This window comes from Hydra vulgaris, chromosome 15 (genome assembly GCF_038396675.1).
Source record: "Hydra vulgaris chromosome 15, alternate assembly HydraT2T_AEP".
Classification (NCBI taxonomy): Eukaryota; Metazoa; Cnidaria; class Hydrozoa; order Anthoathecata; family Hydridae; genus Hydra; species Hydra vulgaris.
The window spans coordinates 42,543,071-42,566,012 of record NC_088934.1 but is presented as its reverse complement, the minus strand read 5'-3'; the positions used below and the strand labels follow the sequence as shown (position 1 = coordinate 42,566,012).

Genomic DNA, 22,942 nt, shown 5'->3' with positions numbered 1-22,942 from the left:
AATTTTTGGCAGTCATCACCTTGCAGAAGAGTTCGGAAACTGCTGAATGGTTAGATGAAAATGAAGTTGACGCAACGAATTTGATTGTACCTCAAGAATACGATATCCTTTTAGAGCGCGGAGAGCATTTACTACCTATTGTTTCAATCGATGATCACTTCAACAACCCATGGGAAGATTATATTAAAGATATATAATACTATTTGCTTAGTTGATTATTTAATGAGATATCGACTATTATATAATATAATTTGATGAGATCTACTATTATATAAATGTATAACTTAGTCAAAAAAAAAAATCAATGGTTTTTAAGCATTTTTATTGTTTTTTAAGGGGGTAGTACACGAAAACTGACATCATATATTTGGCCAAAAATTGACAGTTTGACAGAGAGGGGAGGGAGAGTCGAAAAATTGAGAAAAAACAATGACATCATTTATGAATGACCCCCATACTGTGTAAACTATTGTGTGTATAATATATGCATTGAAACTTTAAAACATCCTTGACTGCAATCTATTATATACACAAAGATTGTTGTCAAATTTTGTACGAATTGAGGATTATCAATTTGAATGAAGTAAAAAAACAATAAAAATTTTAAATTTAAAGCTGCTCGTTTCAAATGCAAATGTTAAATATGTTTGACACAGTTAAAACAAATAACAACAAACTTACATTCATATTATAATATGATAATTTTTTATAATAATAAATTTTTTATTTCCTATAGGCAAATATAAAGACACAATTAAAAAAATTTATTATCATGAAAAATTATCATATTATAATATGAATGTAAGTTTGTTGTTATTCACTTAGTATTGTTATCAAATAGTATAAGGTAGCATATTATTAAATAGTGATAGTTAGCGGTTAGCGATGTTTTGCATGCAAAAGTCATGGATTTTGAAAGAATGTATTGACAGGGATCGTCTATAAATTACGTAACCCTAAATTCAATTACTAAACTGAACAAAAATAATCACAAGTTTTCCATCGCAGAGTCTTTATCAATTAAAAAAAAAATTTAAGTTTAATGAAACTCGCTGCGCAAAAAAGCTAATGATCTTCTACTTCTATTTTTTAATGATATATCAATATGATATATCATTAAAAAATGACGCCAAGACGTCTTTAAAACACCCGGTAAATCTAAAACCATGTTTTTAAAGGTTTGATATCTTTAGCAGTTAGGGGTCGTCCACAAGTTGCGTTACGCTTTAAGGAAGGGGGGGGGGGGAGGGTTAGGTGATTTTGTGACGATTTATTATGTAGGGGAGGGGGTTGTTACGGACTGCTACGGCTGTAACAGTCTATGTGCAGTGCACTTTCTGCGCATTGATTGTATATGGTGGAAGTGCAGAACTTTTTTAGTTGGTGCAAAAAAGTGTGTTGTAACAAAAAAACAACTTTTGTGAGCAAACTAAAAAAAGAAAAAATTTCTTTACCGGGAGGCGAACCCGGAAACCTTAATTTTAGTAGCCTGAAGTAGAATTCACTCGGCCACGATAATGTTGCAAGTCGATAGAAAGTTGTATTTATAAAATAATATTTTGGCAGATATATTTTTTTTTTTAGGTGACCCAAGAAGTCCTTACGGTCTTATTACGGAGCACCGGGGAAGAGCATTTGAAAGGAAGTTCACGCCTCCTTCCTTACTGATGTTATAATATATTATTATGTTTTATTATGTATTATATATTATGTATATAATATTTTGCATTCATTATATATTAAAAGAATAGCTTTTTAAAATTGGTATTATGTTTAAGACAGCGATGTTAATTTATACAACTTTACACGGAACTATTGGGGTGAAAAAAAAACATTGAACAGACTGAAAAGTACTAATTAATTCAAACTCAAAAAAGATTAAAAAATTATAGACATTATTATATTTAAAATCGTTTTGTGCTTTGTAAAATTTTGTACATCGCCCCCCTCCCCCCTCCTCCAACTTTTCTAAAAAAAAAATTAAAATATTTTTAGGAGGGAGAGGGTGGGGGCGTAAAAAGTTGTTGCGTATTATTGTGGGGGGGGGGAGGGGGAGGGTGTGTCAAAAATTAGGTGTTACGATGTGTTACGAGAAGGGGGTCAAAAAATGTCATAAACCGCGTGACGTAATTCATGGGCGACCGCCTAGGGTAAAGTGACTAAATTCCATCCGATTTTGTTTCTAACAAATAGGTAAATGTGAAAATTATATATTGTAGAAAAATAAATCTTTCCGCATTGATCACATAATTATTAGGGGTGCAATGCCAGCCTGCCGATGTTTTGACATTGGTCTTGGTAACCATTAGCCGATACATATTGTTTTAAGAACATCAGTTTTTTTATTTTTGTGTCTCTATATTGTATGCAAAAATACAATTATTCCATAAACGAAAATGCATGTATAAGCCTAATTAATTATATAGGAGTACCTGCAACCTTTAAACTATTAAAATTATTTTTTGAACATTAATGTTCCAAGATTAATTAACTGTCTTTTTTCAATCTAGAACAGAAATTATCAAGAAATGTTAATTTACAAAAAATTTTCTGCCAGATGCTTCTCCCCGTGTTTCATTTTTGCAAAATTTACAAATTGATTTTGGACGGTTGTTTTCATCAATATTAAAATAGTTCCAGATTATACTTTCATTTGCTTTGCTCATTATAGATTTATTTTTAATTAAAGTTTGTTTCTAAGTTTAGTTCCTAAAATATAGTTAGAAAGATACACACACACACACACACACACACACACACACACACACACACACACACACACACACACACACACACACACAGATATATATATATATATATATATATATATATATATATATATATATATAGAGAGAGAGAGAGAGAGAGAGAGAGAGAGAGAGAGAGAGAACATGGGGTAAGATGACGAATGGGGCAAGATGACGACCTACAGTTATCTCTTAAGCAAAACTAAATATAACAGTTGACTTTAGCTGAAAGGGAAGTAGATTAATTTTACTAGATTTATCAATGGTTCCTTTTTAAATATTATTTTTGTGAGGAAAGTTAAGTATTAAAAAAGGTTATTCCAACGTTGAGAAAAAAACTTTTTATCCTCGTTTTACTTGATTTATTACATCGCTACATCACCAGCTAAAGGTAAGCGAGAAATTTTTATTTAATTTGATTAAACTGGAAGCCATGCAAGAAGTATTAGGCTATGATAATTTGATTATGTACTGATTCTGATTCATTTTAAAGATTGTATTGGCCTGGGGCAAGATGACCGGGGCAAGATGGCTTGTCCGTAATCTATATTAAACGGAAGTTTACTTGTACTGTTTGCTATTCTTGTATTGTTCAGTCATTATTTTATGACGAAATACAAGATTTGTTTGACAATAGTTTTATTTTGTTGCGTTGGAGTTTGCTACAAACTGATTACTAGGTTGTTACTGTTTTTTTTTGCATTGACCGATATAAATGTATAATTTATTAGTTTTAAAAGTTACACCTTTATGTGTATTACTTTTTTAATAAAAAAGAATTTGTGATGATGGTTTTTGAGGCGTTTTTGGCTTCATAGAGTTTTCTTTTCTTAAAGTTTTAAACTTTGTTAACTCAAATCGTCATCTTGCCCCGTATGCGGGGCAAGATGACAATTTGAGTTAACATTGTTTAATGAGTTTTTCCTTAGCTATTTTTTACTTTTAGAATGGTTTTTTGACACATCAGTGACGCGGAATGATTTTTTATCACTTTTAAATCAAGTTTTAATTTTTGGAACAGATATTGACTAAGATACTGGCGTTTTTCAAAACGTTCGTCATCTTGCCCCATGTTCCCCTATATATATATATATATATATATATATATATATATATATATATATATATATATATATATATATATATATATATATATATATATATATATATATATATTTAAAGACAATCTTTATTTACTTAATCTTTATTTAATTAGTAAAAAAATATATATATATACATTCAAATTTAGGGCCGCTGCTGATGCATCGGTATTGGTCTGTCGCATCGTCTGTAGAAATTAGCCCTAATAATTATAGCAATTTTTATTAATGAAAATTGTTTGGACAAATAAAGGTAACAAAAGTATACGAACTAGACGAAAATATAGCCACTATGACCTAAAAGTTAGCCAAACGCATGCGAGATGTACCTAATTCCAGCCAGTATAAAAAACAAGCCTTTTACTAATACTTTTATGGGCCATCATTTAACATATTTAAAAGTTAGGTGGATTACTAAGAATTGAATCAATAATTTTTTCAACAAAAATTTTGTTGTGCGACAAATAAACAATAAGTAAATCAGTTTTAAAAGTTTAAACTCTTTTTTAATAATCTAAAAATATGTTCATGAACATCACAAGAAAACGATTGTTTTACTTAATGCAATGCGTTCATCAAAAAATAAACTCACATGTAGTGGATGTCTAAATTTTTAAGATATGTTTTCAGCTGATATTTTGCACCACCTAAGGGTATGGAAAAAGTAAAAAAAAACTATGGCTAAAAAACCTATAAGTATGGGAATAGTAAAAAAAAAAAAATTAGTACATGTTGGTGACAAAGGAAATACTCTTGAACTCAAATAAAGAAAAAAAAAATAAAGAATTGTTTGTGTTTTATTTTTAAAAAAAGTATTATTCAATAGGAACCTATTATGTGTCAATACTTATAGTTATTGTCAATACCACAATCAATAATACTACCTTAAAAGATTTACATTAAATATAATTTTCACGTTTTAAAATAACGCAGTGAACATTTTAAAATAATTTTCTACACAACCAGAATAAAAAATTTAACTAATATATATAAATCAAAAATCATTCATTATAATGCTATACCACATTACATTGTTTTTTTTTAATTTTTTTTGACTTCAACTATTGCTTGCTTTACTTTTAAGCTTTTTCTAATTTGCGCATTTCTTTTTCATTTTGAACTTTTTCTTCTATATTTTGAATTGTTTTAGTTTCTTCTTCGGAGTAACCACAGAAAATTTTTTTTTTAGCCTTTTTGCTCTTTTTAAAATCTGTATCTGCAAAATGTTAGCAAATCTGTTCTGCAAAATATCATAATCTCTAAGTAATAATTGTCCCAAATTAACAAGATGAGTTTTACATTTTGGGCAAAAGATTTAGTTTTTTTAAAAAAAACAGAAGCTGATGATTTTAAAAAACTGTAAAATCAATTGCATGCTCATCAATTAGTTGCAAAGAGTCTAAAGTAGCTGTTAAAGATTTTTTCTTTCAATCATAACTTAACCATCACTGCTATGTACTGGAATTTCTTCCATTGTTATCGGTTTAGCTAAACAGTAATTATCAACTTACTATTTATAGTAAGTTGATAATTACTATTAAAACAACTAATTATAGTAGATCCAAGATCCTCCATTCCAATTGGTTAAATTTTTTAATTCAGAAACACAATCTATAGAAATAGCTCCATATAATTTTAAAGCTAAAACGATCATTTATACAAAGTATTTTTAAATTGTCAGTTGTCTGATAAATCTGCTCACTGTTGTTGCATAATTGCTTTTATTTGATCAAAAAGTCTGGATTAGTCACTAATCACCATGTAGAAAGCACATAGCTTAGCAAGTAAACTTTAGACTTAACTTAATTAACTGACGGATTTTACGAAAAAATTTCACATGATTTAAACCAAATTCAATTTTAAGTTTTGTTATAAATTTATTCCAGACCTTTCTTAAAAGTCCGGTAAAACTGTCCTTGTTTGTTATAACTTTTTTTTTTTTTTTTTTTTTTTTTTTTTTTTTTTACATTTCTTCAATATTTGTAAAATTACAAGTTAAGATATAATAATATAAACAATTACAAGTGAGGATTTTTACTATAAATAATAAAAAAAAAAGAATGCGGAGACTCGTAGAAGACCTTAAGGTCTTGTCGTCGAGAACCGCTGCAAACTCGTTACAAATTTACGTGTTACATATTTTAAAATAAATAATAATAAAAAAAAAACTGTGTTTAACAATATTAGAAGAAAAACATAATTTAAATAAAGAATAGAAATTTTCAAATAAATTTCCTATTAAAAGTATGAAAGTATATTATCAATAGACAAAATGATTTTCTTAAGTTTCCTTTTATAAGAGGTATAAGTCCATTCATGAGAAAAGTCAAAATGTTTCAAAACTATTTTATTCCAAAGAAAGGCTCCTCGGAAAGAAACACAAGATTTACCAAAATTTGTATGCGAAAATTGTAGTCGAATAGAATTATCATTTCGTAGATTGTACTTGTTTTTTTCTTTTATTGAGTATAGGTTATGAAAGGAAGATGGGGAATCGTTGGTTTTACATTTATACATAAAACATAAAATATTATAAACGTTTAGCTGATATATATTTAAAATATTCATTTCAAGTAAGAGAGGCCTGGCATGAGTAAAACGGTCTTTAAAGTTTATAAGACGTGCAATGTGTAACTCAAGGATGATTAAACGCAACTTGGGCTCCTTTTTTGTAAACAACTTTGAACGGTTTAAATAATGTTGGATTACAAGATTGAAGCCAAATGCTGGCATAAGCAGGTAACTCAGCAACATCAGTTTGGTTTCATATGGCCATATCAATCAATTCTAGAAAACTGTAGAGTAGAGTTGGTCGCCATTGATTCTTATAACACTTACAATAGATAGCTTACATTATCTAACTTTTCTGAACATCAGCCATTCTAAAATGCAAAACTTTATGTAATAAATTATTAAAGTGTTTGTTCCAATATTAATTTTCAATAAAATTTTATTTAAGAAGCATAATTTACACAAAGAAAATTTTTAAGTTTTATGATTTAAGTATATAATCTTTGATTTGTTTTCAAGTCATGGATGTAAAATACTATACAAATATTAAAAAAATATATGCATATATTTACATTTGATTAATTTATAAATCAATTAACATAAACTATTAATAGTAAAAGATTTAATTCTAATAATATATTTCTAACGTGTATGATTTACCTCTGAACACTCGTGAACCTAATAACAGCCTTCGGTTAGATTTAGGTTTAGTCGTGGCCGGATTTAGTTCTTTCTAGCAGGTGCAGTTAAGTTTTTAAGTTCTTTAGAAACAACTCTTTATAATCACAAAGCTAAAATGACCTGTTTTGTAAAATAGATTAATAGTTTAAAATAAATAAAATCTTCTTAATAGATAAACGTTTTATGTTTAATACCTTTAGTTTAAATGGTAAAGTCTTTATGATATGAATATTTGTTTTGATATTGCTTCCATTGTAAAGTTACCCCAACTCAATTAATGGTTTTTTTATTGGCTGAATTCATATCAGTCAAAAAAAGTCACACTCATAAAAATAACCTTGCTAAAATTCGGTCACTTTACCCTAGCGATCTGTAGCATACACCAAAAAGAGGTTACGAAAGCTGTTTAAACTGTGGACCTGGAAAGAACTTACAAGCAAACGTAAAATCATTTCTACCTGCTTTTAGTGCATGCTAAAGGAAATCTTTTCCTTTTGCGCGTAAGTATAAAAAACTTTCCCCGTCCGCAGTTTAGATAATTTTTATGACCTACTTTTGGTTCATGCTAAAGATCGTTAACTTTCAAAAGCATGGTTTTAGGTTTTCCGGTTTTAGTAGAGAGATCTTTGCGTCATTTTTTATATCAATTAAGTTTTCCGCAGTTAGCATATTTCAAAATCTCTAACACCTCTTGTTTGCGTATGCTAAAAATCGCTTACCCGTTGGTATTTGCGCAATATTTTGCTTCACTTACAATATTTTAACTTTGGTACCCACTCTGCTACAAAAATTAGGTTTCTGCAACATAATCTTCTTCAATAAAATTTGGCATAGCATTGAAAATATGTTTTTAAGCCAAGCCCAGTAGATTTAAAGAAAGGCACAACACCCCCTCGGTTTTATATTTGATCAACAAAGTTTAACTTTTCTTCTACTTTTTATAAAACATTAAATGAAATTTTAAAAAATAACACAATAAAAAACATAAATACAACACATACACCAAGCGCGTTTTAATAAAATAGTTGAGTATTTTAATTAAAAATTGTCAAAATACGACTGATACTCACGTACCTAAATAAAAGGATTTATGCACACACTAATAAATTCAAAAACTTATTATGAATAGAATATAATATCTCAATTTACTATTTAATAGTAAAGCAATAACATGATAAATATGACCATAAACCTTTTTATTTCTACTTAAGGAAAACAACTCATATTAGTTAAGTTAAACAAATAAAAACAATTATAATAAAGAAAGCTTGTTTAATGAAATTTTTTTATTTATTCAATACGAAATACTAGCTTTGCAAAATAATTCAATTTCTCTTCTGATATTTTTAAAACTTTACTGTGATTTTCCTTCTCCACTCAGTTGTTTTTAGAACATCATTACAAGTATAATCCTAAAGACTACGTTTTATCTTTTTCAATCCATACATAATTCTCTTTTTTTCCATCTTTTGCAATCCATACACAATTCTCTAATTTAAAAGGACAGGTATCGAATTTGTTTGAAAAGTATTACACAACAACAACAACAATATCAACAACAACAACAACAACAACAACAACAACAACAACAACAACAACAACAACAACAACAACAACAACAGCAGCAGCAGCAACAAGCTATTTATTTTCCGAAAATGATTTTTACATTAGTATTAATAGTAATAACAATAATAATAATAATAATAATAATAATAATAATAATAATAATAATAATAATAATAGTAAGGGGTCGTCCATAAATTGAGTCATTAGTTTTTTGACCATTTTTGACCCCCTCCATCTTTCCTCCTTTTTCACAACTTTGTTACTCTTTAGTAACAAGTCCGGTACGAGTCAATACAAAACCACTAACCGCTTCCCATCCCCTAGAGCGAGACTTAATTTATAGACGACCCCTAATAATAACAATGGTGATGACACTGAATATATTAAAGAAAAAAAGTGAATAAATAAAAAAAACCTTTAAAGAATTTAATTCATTACTAATATTATTAAGTTTTTGTTTGCGTTTAGTTTAAATTAAAAAGAGAAGAACATTTTTCACTTCGTTATTTAATAAAGTGTTCCACAATTTACGACCTTCTATAGCAATAGAATATTTACCAGCTAAATGATGATTTTAAATTTCTCATTGTCGTAATTTTGTAGGGTAAATGTTATTTTATTAAAAAGCGTGAAAAATTGAAAAATTTGAAAATATAATTTTATTAAAAAGTAAAATTTGATACGAGATATTATTATGATTAGTTAAAAAAAGAAACCTAATAAAAGTAGTGTAAAAAAAAATTAGTTATTATTTTAGTAAGGCATATTGTTATTGTAGGTTAACCAGTCAAATATATACATAGGCGCTGTAAGTGTTTAAAGACAAAAACAGTTACATTTACTGTAAAAAATGCCCAAATACGGATGAACATTCACGGGTTTTAGCCACAAACTCCTCCATGAGTGCTGTAATGTCAACCTTGTCTAGGTAATCTTTGTTAATGTGCATTAAAGCGAGGTGAGTGAGGCGACTATGTGACATTATTAACCGAAGCCAAGTATTAGGCCGTCTCAATGCACTGAAGGACCTTTCAGAACCAGCTACGGATATTGGAACAGATAAACACAACACAACTACCTGTTCCACCATGTCAAATAACCTGCGGGTACTTGGTTCAAGGTCTTTTAAAGCTGCTGCTAGCTGGTGTAAATCTTTAGGCAGTGACTTATCCTTAAACAACTGTGGAAGCAGTTGCAGCTGTAACTGCAACATAGGAACATCAACATTATATGGCAAACTTTGCAGTGGCATGCTGGCTAGTGTGGCTGCATTACTTGTGGATGTGCATGAACCTATCAAAGTAGCTTCTGTGTTTGCAATTTTATGCAATCCTTCTTGGTTAAAACGGCGCTGCAGTTCTGCAACGGAGTAGTATTAGCTTCGAAGAGACTTTTCTTCCAGATAACATTTGTAGTTGATTGTTCTACATTACGGCTTTGAGCTCCATGCGAGAAACGAGCAGGAGCATTAACTGTGGAACTACGCTGTGCCTTAGGCAGCTCGAGATTTAGTGTGGCAGCTTTCTTGATGGCCTTCCTGTGTAATTCTGAAGCAAATTCATCACTACGCAAGATTAAACATTAAAACAAATTTTGCTTTCTTCCATGCTTTATATAAGGTTACTTTCTATATATATATATGTTTGTGTGCCACAAAATTTGAAATCAATTTTTGAAAGCTTTTTTCTCAACTAATTTTGCTCAAATTTTGCACACTTAATCATTTTCGATGACAATACAAGGATTTGACAATACAATTTCCCCATAAGAACACTGAATTAATAAAAAAAAAAATTTAAAAACGTAACAGTAATTTTTCCTTCTACAAAAGATAACAAAAAAAGAATTTCTAGGCCCAATAGAATTCTGCTTGCATAAAGTATGGATTTGACAAAAGAATTTTTTTTTGATTTACTAGTTAAATTTTATTTCATTTTCATAGAGTCTGTACTCTATACTCTGTGCAATGAAATTTTTTTACTAATCGAATTCTATTGAAAAATTCTTAATTTAGTTCTCTTTTTTGTCATGGATAATGACTTAGAAACAATAGACTTTCAAAAGTTGCGTTTTGACGTTTTCAAAACTGAAAATGTTTTTGTTGCGACTGATTTATATGAAGGCAATATTTTCTTTAATAACAGAAAAGTATTTGACTCTACATATTTTGTTATTAAAACTTTTAAAGCTGAACTCCAAACTAACATAGGAAAGTTCACGGTAATACACATCAACATCAGGAACTTAAATACAAATATCGATAAGCTAAATTACTTTCTTATCGAATGCAAAAGTTCTTTCAAAAAAAAAGAACTATAATATAAAAAAGAACTATGAATATATGCTTTTTAGAATAGTTTGAAAATGCCAATTAAAAAAACCGAAAAGAAGATAAAAAATATGTCAGCTGATGAGTTTATGGAACAATTTGTCTCAGATGACTCTGATGAGAAAAGTGTTAAGACAAAATCTCAAAGTGATTCTAAAAAGTTTAATAAAGAGTGTGATTCAGAAGTTGATCTGTAAGTTTTTATTCCCTCTCCTCACTATGGATTCGCCCTTGCAATCGCCTTTTTATTTGTCCTTGTATTCACCCTTGTATTTGCCCTTGTATTCACCCTTGTATTCGCCCTTGTTTTCGCCCTTGTATTCGCTTTTTTATCCATTGGATGGAATGATAAAGATGATAGAGCTGTGATAATATTTAACTTTTGTTCAAAATTAAGTTTACATCAAATAACAAATGTTTTGGTTTTTTCTAATTTTTCTACTATTATTAAGAAAAAATTAGTTAAATAATAATAAAAGTGAAAAATATTGAGAATCGGATGATCGACCTTCACTCGAAATAATTCCGACTGCAAGCTTTTGTCTATATAACAGTTTTCTAATCTTATTTTCATTAGAGCTGCACCAAGCGTTATTAGAGTTGTTTAAGTTACAATACGCGAGAAAGAAATATAGGATTTTCAAATAGTTTTAATGTACTAATTTTTGGCTCTGAATAATATGCAAATACTTTTTGAAAAATCTTCTGTTGTGCTTGTATGTTCTCTCTACGTAATTTTTTCGTTGAGAATGACACTTGAGAAATTTCAATTAGAGCTCTCTAATTATGTTAGAATTGCCAATGTAAAAATCAAAATTTTAATGTAATGTTTTATCTCTCGTGAAGTCTATAAAAAAATGTACTTCGTTTTATGTGAATTTATTTGTAGTTTATTTGCATTGAAATATTCCGTTAAATACTCTTTGTTGACTATTTTAAATAACAGGTTGCAAGTGACACGAATTAATTTTCTTCTGATGGAATAAAATTAATTCGTATTACAATAGCATAAAGTTTAAAATGTTTGCAAATTTTTGAAAATCATTTATATAAATAAGAAATAAAAGCATCCAGCCATAAAAAACGCAAACTGTGATGAATGCACTTTTGCCTGGATGTTGGATGGTCAAATCTATACACAAATATTTTGTGAGACAAATACTGTGAATTTTTGTATCATTTTTTAAATCATTATTTTTCAACCAATGGCCTGTGGGTCACCATCTCTGATTTTCCTGATTTTTATATATTGTTATGTGCATTATGTAGATGGGTTAAATTTGAAATTTCAGACTACCGAGTACAACGGTTTAGAAATTATAGCCTTAGAAACATGTCACAGTGACCTCACTCAATATACAAATTGTCATAACAGACTACTTTAGAGCTGTATAACTTTTTCTCACTTTCAACAAGTGTCTCATTTTTTCAAGAACTATTCTGGATAGTTCTGTATTTGAAAAAGTGGTTTTTATTAACTTGAAAAAAATTATGACCTCTCAACTTTGGAAAAAAACCTAATATTGCTAAAATATGCCAAAATGAAACTAATTGTAGCATTTTCCACAAGTCTTTACAGATAAGTTTTCTGATAAGCTACTACTGTCTGCAATAAATGGACAAAATATAGGCAGCTTGTTGTCAAATATTTCTAAAAGCAATATGTTCATTCGTTTAAAAAACCCGATTTTCAGCCATTTTGAGATGCTTGTAAATTTTCTAACACTTTGTTTTAATCTAAAATTAACAGCATACCATTAGGCCAAACTATCTAAAAATGCAAACATTATAAACTTGTCAAATTCACACCAAAAATGCTAGCATTTGTAAATAACCCTATTTTTCAATTATCAACGGTTGAATTAGTTATTAGAAACCAGTGCTACTCTAATCTGTCTGCTCACCTATGTGAGGAGTGCAACTGATTATAAGTCATTTCTTAATAAAAATATTGTTTAAATTTTGAGCCAGACCAATGGCAATACTATTAATAGTACCATTTTCAGAATAAAAAAATGTTGAAATCAACCGCCATCTCCACCCGTTTACAATTTATGTATGAACTCGCAAAGTTAAAAAATGTATTACAAATTTTGCTCGCTAGTATGCCATATATCCTTAAAAAGACACAGTGTAACAAAATGGTCAAAAGATAATCATTTCTTTGATTTCTTTTTACTTTTCTTTACTTCTTTTTACATTCAAATAAAAAGTTTTTTTAATGTTTTGCAAAATATCTAATTTAAATCCTGAAACTATTTTAGGTGTAAAAGACTTTCTTAAACAATTTGATTTTGAAACTATATGCGTGTTTAATTTGTAGGAAAAATGAAATTGTAGTTTTGTAAGTAGAGAAAATATTTATTGATATAGGATCAAAAACAAAACTAAATTTTTGCCAGCTTCTATGCATCTTCGAAAAATGTTACGAAAAAGATATAGTGGAATTAGCTAAACAAACTGTAAAAAAAATCTGGATTGATTCACGATTTCCACAAAAAGAAAAAAAAAAGCATAACATTGTATATATATAAAGATAAAATTGATCTACGTACACCTGAAAATGACTATGTTTTTGAAAATACTGCAACCAATTAACTCTGGGATCTGATGAAATGTCAGAGATTTCAACCAACTTTGAGTTTCTAGGTGGACAATCTAGCCCAAAAGTTAAGGTAAAAAGATAAGGTATTCTAAAAGCTTAGTAAATAGCCAAAAAGTAAAAAATTCTACCCAAAAGCACAAAGAGGATTTTGATTGAAAGAGTTACAATAAAGCTGGAGTAAGAACAAAATAAAAATATCTCATTTTTCAAGGAACAGTCTTTGTAGTAACATAACTTTTAATGAAACACCGTGTATTTATCTAAATTTCTAGATAAGAATTGAGCAATAAGTGTCTAGATAAGAAATCGTAGTATGTTAGCCAGATTTTTTTACAAAAAGATATTTTATATCCCTATATTTAAAATATAGCAATTTCTTTTTGAATCTGGCAAAAGTATTATAGCACAAAATAAAATCCAGGAGAGATATAATGAGTTTCTTGCAAAAAATACGTTCTTTAACAAAGTAACAAACCTATATCTAAACAGGGAAGCAAAAAATAAGGTTCAAATAAATAGTAGAGGTTGTCTAAAACTTTGATATCTATACCTAGTTTAGAGGTATTCAAAAAACAAATTGTGGCAATTTTTTTTTTCTGTTTACATTTGTCGTAAAATAAAAACTATATTTTACAATAACAAACAAACAGCGCAATAATTTGTGGGCAGGCAAGCCCACAAATCATAACACATTTTTAGTTAATTTTATACTGCCTAATTAATGTAACTACAAAATGAAGTACAACATTAATATCTCAATAGCCCAATTTAAAACTCGCAATCTTACAATTATTTTTAAATTTTGTATCATTTTCAAACAACCAGTCTACTTTGCCTAATTTACTTGCCTTTTTTTAAAATAGCATGCTGTGTTAAATATTTAAAAAAACTAAAAAAAATTGTTTCAAATATTTTTACGGAGGGAGGCATTTTCCTCCATCATTCCGAACCCCCACCTCCTGTGGATCCAGCTTTTACTCTTTTACGTAGGTAGCTCATCAATAAGCAACTTAATAAGCATATGCTAACATTTAGTCTGCTGGTAACCTAACAATAGACATGCATGAAAACCAAACAATTCAGTGACGGATGGAGAAATGCATCCTCCTCCCCCCTCCCCCTACCACCATCACCAGAATCTGAAAGTCCTAAAAATAGCTAAGAAATTGAGAACTTTTTTTTTTTTTTTTTCAGGAAACGCAAATATGGTACAAAATACAAAAATATTTGAATATCTATCCTCCCCCCCCCCCCTACCACCACCAAAAATTCCTGGATCCGTCACTGAAACAATTATATTATTTATTGTTGTCAGTTAATTATCTATCGCAGTATTTTATTATAATTAGTATTACAATATATTATGTTATGAAATTGACCAATTTCTGTATTATCTTTGCATACCTATTTTTATCATGTGTGACAATTTGTCACCATTTTACCCTGATTGTTACCAAAGATGTTTTATTCATTTCCAATAAGTGATAAGTTGATAGTTTTTTTAGATTTTTGACTTTTCACGTGAATGGAAAATCCACTTAAAAAAAAAATTCTTAGTTTCATTTTTTAGATTTTAAATATACTTGAGATTTTTTGAACTCCAAAACAATTAAATAATAAGCTTCTTTTCTGACAAAATTCTGAGAATCCGCAATTTGTAAATTCTGAGAATCCGCATCTTTCAATTGTAAAAACGTTGAATGTTTGTAATACAAAATACAATCTAATACGTAAAAAATACTGTTTAACTTTACTAGTTGTATTATCTTAATTTTAAAACAATATAATTTTTATTTTATATGCAATTTTTGAAAATTTTCTGACCTGACTTTAGCAAATATTTTTGTTTTAGACATAAATTTTTAATGCGATAGCTGTATTAAAACTTAATTTAACGTAAGTCTTGCATAATTGATTTCGATTGCTTGATATTAAAAAGCTCATTTGAGAGTTGTAAATAATCGCTAGAATCGATAGATCGATAGATCGATGAGTGATTCAGGATTATTGTTGAAGTTTTTTAAAAAAATTTTAAATTACGGATCTATTTGATTATTTATACTGTAGTTTATTTAGTGGTTTTTTTTATATTTTGTTATACATTTTTTATATTTATATTAAGGTTTACCTTTTTTTTTTTTGTATCAATGAGGTGCCCTTTTGCCAAATTATTGTTTCCTTAACTGTTAAACTACGAAGTTTGCTAGCTGGTTTTGCTAGAAATCAGTTGAAGACATTGTTAAATATATTTTTATGGCTAGTGTCGTCTAAAAATTCTGGGGCAACTCCATGATACCAAGTGTGGTCAATGTTGGATACTTATAAAGTGGACATGGAAAGCGAATTTAAAAAAACTTTTTAAAATGTCTGACTACAATTGACATAAAAAATTACGCGCTTTTTTAAAAAAAAAACCGTTTTTAAAACTCTTTTGTGAATAATTTAGTCACACGGCATGAATAGCGTTGATAGAATTTTTGATTGAGAAATAAGTTTTTTATGAAATTGCAAAGAATGAGTTCTATCATTAAAATATCTTTTTTATAAAACCTTTTTTTACATTTAAATAGATATTAAGTATTGAATTTCAAATTAATATTTAAACTTTCATTCATACTTTGTGTTGCAATCATAAAACATTTTGACCATATATTGTGTAATCCATATCGCTATGTCTCAATGAAACTGTTAAAATTATATAAAACCTTATCTGCCTAAAAGTTATTTGAAACGAAGACATAGCTGGAAAGTAAAAATACCAGAAGCAAAAATCATGCAAATACTATCATTTGTCCTGTTCATTATTTTGATAAACAACATGATCGTTACGTCAGGTATATTAATTTCTTTGTGTCCACATTTTTGTAAAGTTCACAAACAATTGAAGCTCGGCATATTTCAAACTGAGCATATTAGAAAAATACTTGATAACAATATGACATTATTTTAGTGCATAAACTATTGAAATTAAAAATTTTCTACGTTCAATCAACTTTTTCTCTCTAGACAGATACCTATAAAGATATTTTTTAACTTTACTGTAATAGAACGAGACCATAGAAAGTCTTTTAAACTAAGCAAGAAAAGTTAAGCTATATGAATTTTATTTAAAATGCAATGCAAAACATTTGGCACTTTTTTAAAACCCAATTTAAAATTAAATTGACTAAAATTAAAACTTTAATTTAATCGCAACTTGTTTGGTAGTAACGTACATTTTACAATGACTTTAGCAAAAGTGTTATATGCATGCAGAGAAGAATAAAAAAGCGGTAAAGCAAGCGGTAAATTTTGAAAAATTGTAATTGTTTTTTGTTTTTTTAAGTTCCTTAACTGGAAAGATTCTTTTAAAACTGTTGCAACATCCGCTGGCAGTTCAGCACTAAGTTTAGCGTTGGATATTTATGGATAATCTCTAATAAATGATAAACATAACGTAGTAAATGATAACCTGACGTAATAAATGATAGCGTATTAGGAGTAGGGCCGGCGCGAGTAGGTGTTACGTGGAGGAGGGGGGGGTGCCATTACAACTTTTGGTGACTAAAAAAAAAAATAGGTCTTCGTTTTTTAAAATTTGTCGACTGCCTTATCAACATTTGCCGACTAATTAGTCAAAAAGGGTCAAATTTGCCGACTAAATGAACGAAAAAGTCATTGAGGGGGGGGGGGATGGTGTCACACACACCCCATTGCGCCGGCCTTGATTAGGAGCTGTTCATATGATAAAAAAATAATTTAAAAAACCGTTTTTTAAATAATAGAGACAGGAGCTTTAAAAATATAAAAATGTAAAGAAAAAAGAAAATAAATGCGAAAAAAAAGATATGGAGTTTGATATTTACTAAGAAACAACTATTTATTTGATATAAAATTTTTATTTTTTATTGAAGATAACTGAAGGTTATATGCTATAGGGGAATATGGGGCAAGATGACGAACGTTTCGAAAAACGCCAGTATCTAGTCAATATCTGTCCCAAAAATTAAAACTTGATTTAAAAGTGATAAAAAATCATTCCGCGTCACTGATGTATCAAAAAATCACTCTAAAAGTAAAAAATAGCTAAGGAAAAACTCATTAAACGATGTTAACTCAAATCGTCATCTTGCCCCGCATACGGGGCAAGATGACGATTTGAGTTAACAAAGTTTAAAACTTTAAGAAAAGAAAACTCTATGAAGCCAAAAACGCCTCAAAAACCATCATCACAAATTCTTTTTTATTAAAAAAGTAATACACATAAAGGTGTAACTTTTAAAACTAATAAATTATACATTTATATCGGCCAATGCAAAAAAAAAACAGTAACAACCTAGTAATCAGTTTGTAGCAAAGTCCAACGCAACAAAATAAAACTATTGTCAAAAAAATATTGTATTTCGTCATAAAATAATGACTGAACAATACAAGAATAGCAAACAGTACAAGTAAACTTCCGTTTAATATAGGTTACGGACAAGCCATCTTGCCCCGGTCATCTTGCCCCAGGCCAATACAATCTTTAAAATGAATCAGAATCAGTACATAATCAAATTATCATAGCCTAATACTTCTTGCATGGCTTCCAGTTTAATCAAATTAAATAAAAATTTCTCGCTTACCTTTAGCTGGTGATGTAGCGATGTGATAAATTAGGCAAAACGAGGATAAAAAGTTTTTTTCTCAATGTCGGAAAAACTTTTTTAATACTTAACTTTCCTCACAAAAATAATATTTAAAAAGGAACCATTGATAAATCTAGTAAAATTAATCTACTACCCTTTCAGCTAAAGTCAACTGTTATATTTAGTTTTGCTTAAAAGATAACTGTAGGTCGTCATCTTGCCCCATTCGTCATCTTACCCCATGTTCCTCTTCGCTATTTCATATTCAAAAAACTTCGTATTAATTCATGTGAATTTATAAGTATTTCATCGGTTTAGTGTTGTAAAAAACTTTTTCTTCACATTTTGATAAGCTTTGTTGAGTTTTTTTGGAATCATTCATTTATATTATTTACACAAAAAACTAAGTGTCGGCAAATATTGAGTTCATATATCTATCATTCGTCTCTAATTGATGATTTTGCAAGTTTATATATATATTTTTTCTTCTACATTTATGTAATATGCATGGTTTTGTAGAGAAAATACTTTATTAAGTTTTGTTGGTTGAGTAATATTGCTGCCTATGAAGTATTATTATTTAGTTATTAATTTATGTCGAGAATCCGTAGTAAATTTTTATAAGTAAAAACTCTAAACATTAAAACCTCAAAACAAAATATTTAAAATCTGTCAGACAAGTGCATGGTACAAAAAAAAAAAAAAATGGAAATCTTGGGGAGCTAGTTATAAATTTACATATTTAAGGTAAGGGTATGTTATAATAAGGATCATTTATATATACTTTTTTTTTTTTTTCAGACGCTCGATCTATAGAAAACAAAACAAACACTGAGTATAACACCGATCTTACAAAAATATCCGGTGAGTAAAAAATATTGATTCCAATTTGTTTTGTGCTTTTAATTCAGATTTGGAGGCTTGACACTATTTTGGAGGCTTGGCACTATTTTTTAATGCTATAAAAAAAAAAAATTCGAACTTTATGATCATTTCTTATTACAATTTTACATTTTTTATTCCTAACTTATCGTTTATTTTGAACTTTTCTTTTAAGTTTGCACTAATGAGTACGAATGGACGTGTCCGGAATCTTTAAAGTGCGTCTCAAAACGCGATTGCAATTCGTACGAAGAATGCACTTTACTCAACTGTGGTAAATATTGCATATTTAATTATAAAACCTCATTAATGACACATACTAAAGTAGCCATTTGCGGAGACTTCAATACATACGCTGACAAAGAGTTTGGGAGGCAGTATCTACTTATGAATGAAACTGATGTCAAAATGTTTATTTTTATTTTGCTGATTTTTCTTTTTCGTTTGAAAAGATGCAAGGGATAAAAATGTTTTTCAAAAAATAATATGAGTCGAAAACGTTGGCTATGCTGCGTACTGTTTGTAAAGCCGATATGGTATAGCATACCGGCTTTACTAGCAGCACGCATAGTATTATGGTATTATATTATAGTATAGTATTATACTATAATATAATAGTATTATACTATAGTATAATCATACAGTATACTAGTACAGTATGGTATATTGTTTGCCAATGCTCAAACTGTTAGTTGATGTATAAAGCATTTTTTGTTTTTTGTTATCTGATTTTAAAAGTTTGAAATTCTGTTTAAATATTTTTGTAGTTGTTCCTCCGGAACCAGCAAACGTAAAAGTTAGTAACATCACATACACCAGTGTAACAATCACATGGAACAAGGATTCGCACGTTTTAGAATACAAAATTATTTGCGATTCAAACATATTTGGTTCAATGCAATATTCAACCACGGAAGGGTCTCTAACAGTTACCGAGCTGCAGCAAGATACAGAATATGTTTTTACAATTTATTCCGTTAACAGGGTTGGGTTGAGCGATCCAATTCTGCAAAGTATAATAACAAAAAAAAGTGGTATGCAGTTTTTGTAATTTTTTTTCCAAGTTTAACTGTTAAAGAGTTTAAATACTAAAAAAATACTAATAAAAGAATAAAAATTGAGCTTATAACAAATCTTAGTGGTTTACAGAGACACTACAAGGTACAGACGTTATGTTTATCATTTTTGAGGAAAAATTTGACTTAATTTGTCCAACAAATGTAAGTTAAACAAAATGAAAAGAGTGAAACAAAAACATCTTAAGAAGGAAGTAGCAAATTTTTAAAGTATAAGTGTTATATTAAAATGTAACTCACATAACTAAGAACTAGATGAAATTTTGCCACAACATTTTGACAAACTTGTTCTAGTTTTTTATATATTTTAATTTGTATATAACTTTTTTTTTTAATAAGATTTAATTTTAAAAACAATTTTTGAATATAAGGCTTTTCTATAGTACTTTTAAAACTTTTGCAGATCCCCCTACAAATGTGAACAATATGTTAGTAAGTGAAGACACAATAGAAAACCATCTACAGCTTAAGGTAAAATGGGATCCTCCAGCAGAACAGCCTCAAGATATTATGTTAAAATATCAAATTGAATGCTGCATCTACAATGAATCCCTTACGCCATTATGCACAACTGCGATGTCTATAAACACAACTTTTTTAATTAATTATGTTCTAAAACCTTTACATTATGCGACAATCAGTGTTACTCCCTTAAATGAACTTGGACAGTTTGGACCAACTACAGTAACATTTTATCGTCCTCGGAATTATGGTATTCAAATTTTTAATAATTTTTTAACTATTTTTGTTTATAAAGATAAAACAAAACATAAAAACAAAGATGAATATTTATTAAAGAACAGTTAAATAATAACTTCTAATATAAAAGCAAATAAATTAAAATTTTATGCAAGATTCTGACGTTTAAAAACTTATTTTACTTTAAATACATAAACATTATATATTTTAAATATATAAACATTACATTCTTTATACTAAATTGATTAATATATATTTTTAATAAAATAAAGATTAATCACGACGTTAGCAACCTTTAAACCTTTCATTTTCAACGCTAGAGGTTTTGTCGTTAGAATTATCTCGTTTTTCTAGATTTAAAAATATTTTATTTTATTTCCTGTTTAGAAATATTTAAATTATTGCTAGTGTTATCTACCTTACAATAAAACTTGAGCTATTCTTATCTACTTTAGAAAAGTATTTTTCTATTGTATTAGAACCCAAGTTATGAGTGCTAACTACTAAAAAAGATTTTATTAGTTCGAAAGTCTCTTAAAAATTTAGAGTTCTACACTAAGAATTTTATAAGGCAACGGGAAAAAAAAAAAACTATATATGAATATATATAACCGTCTTCTTGAAACTTACTCTTTTTTCACGTTGCGAAGAGTGAGCAGGGTTAGAGTTAGATTAAAGTTTTAATATTATTTAAATTAACTTTTTTGCCAGCTTATTGTTATCTAAATAAGCTTTTCGATGTCATGTTGTTATATATAAATAATAGTAAATAAAAAATTAGTTTTTTAAAAAAAGATTACAATGCCGTTTTATATAAACAAAATCTACATGACCGTGCCTTATCACACCATCAGCAAGCGAGTACAGTCATCAAAATGTAAACATAAAATTACTTTGTACCATATAAAAAATAAATGAAAGTTTTACAAGTATGTTAAGATCAGTTACTAATCTATAATCAAAATAAAGTCCAAAATAATAATAATAATAATAATAATAATAATAATAATAATAATAATAATAATAATAATAACAATTACACCTGAAAACTAAAAATATGTTAATAGGATAATTTAAAGAAAATTTAACTTAAAGACCAGTTGATAAGATAGTTGTTAAAAAATAAAAATAAAAATAAAGAGTTGAAAAAAAAAAGAAAAAAAGAATCTTAAAAAGAATTTAATTCATTAACATCGTTAAGAAGTTTTTGTTTGAGTTTTTGTTTGAATAGAGAATTTATTATAATTGAATAGAGAATATAGAATTTATAATAGACAAATTATGACATCACGATGTGATAATTTAGAAATTTTATATATTTAGAAATAGTTAAAAATAATTTATAAATTTTATACCTATAAATTATTTAGAAATTTTATACCTACAAATTATTTCAAAACTGCATACTTATAGATCACTTACGCAAAACTTTTAATTTAATTAATAACTTTTAATTTAATTAATAATTTTTTTAATTGATTAAACTTTTTTTTTAGATATATCAAACGCAGCTAGCCACAGTCAAATAGATGTTGGTGGATTTTGCTTTATTATCGCAATGAAATTGGTTTGGTCAATTTTTAAAGAATTTTGATCGAGAATTTCTTTAAAAACAACTTTAGTCTGTTTAAAGATTTATAAGAAACTATGTTTCTAACGATGTACTTTTGACAGCATCACCTCAAATACGTGCAAGTTTGTGATTTACGCGTGGTTGGTCGATTATGTACTTCAATTAGACATTTTCAATTTTGTAAAATGATATATTTTTGTGTTAAGCATTTTTTGCCAGTTATATATTCTGTTGGTTCTACTGATATTAAATATAACTATTTTATTAGTATATATAAATATTTTGTCTATCACTTGTAGTTTTGCTAATAAAACTCTTTGTTTCACGAACATTAAAAAAGGTCACTGTACAGTAGGGTGTCATAAAACAACATTTTTTGAAAATGTCTGATGGTACCCCCTAAATGTGTTCTATGTAATAAATAAATACTAAATTTAAAAAAATTTCAAAAAAAATAATCATTTTATATAAAGATTACTTGTTTAAAGTTTATGGACTAAAAAACTATCGTTTTTAAACAAAAAATAAAGTAAATATTTTTCTAGTTTTTTTAATATACTTTTTAA

At 28.1% G+C, this 22,942-nt stretch overlaps 1 protein-coding gene across 1 annotated transcript; it reads left to right on the top strand.

Moving 5' to 3' along the window:
* The first annotated feature begins 16,206 nt into the window (after window positions 1–16,206).
* LOC100212785 (tyrosine-protein phosphatase Lar-like) lies at window positions 16,207–22,646 on the top strand. The gene is made up of 6 exons (XM_065819209.1): window positions 16,207–16,373; window positions 18,948–19,010; window positions 19,204–19,302; window positions 19,796–20,062; window positions 20,508–20,816; window positions 22,300–22,646. The coding sequence occupies exons 1-6, from the start codon at window positions 16,313–16,315 to the stop codon at window positions 22,395–22,397; spliced, it is 897 nt and encodes a 298-aa protein (XP_065675281.1). The 5' UTR covers window positions 16,207–16,312; the 3' UTR covers window positions 22,398–22,646.
* The last annotated feature ends 296 nt before the right edge of the window (window positions 22,647–22,942 follow it).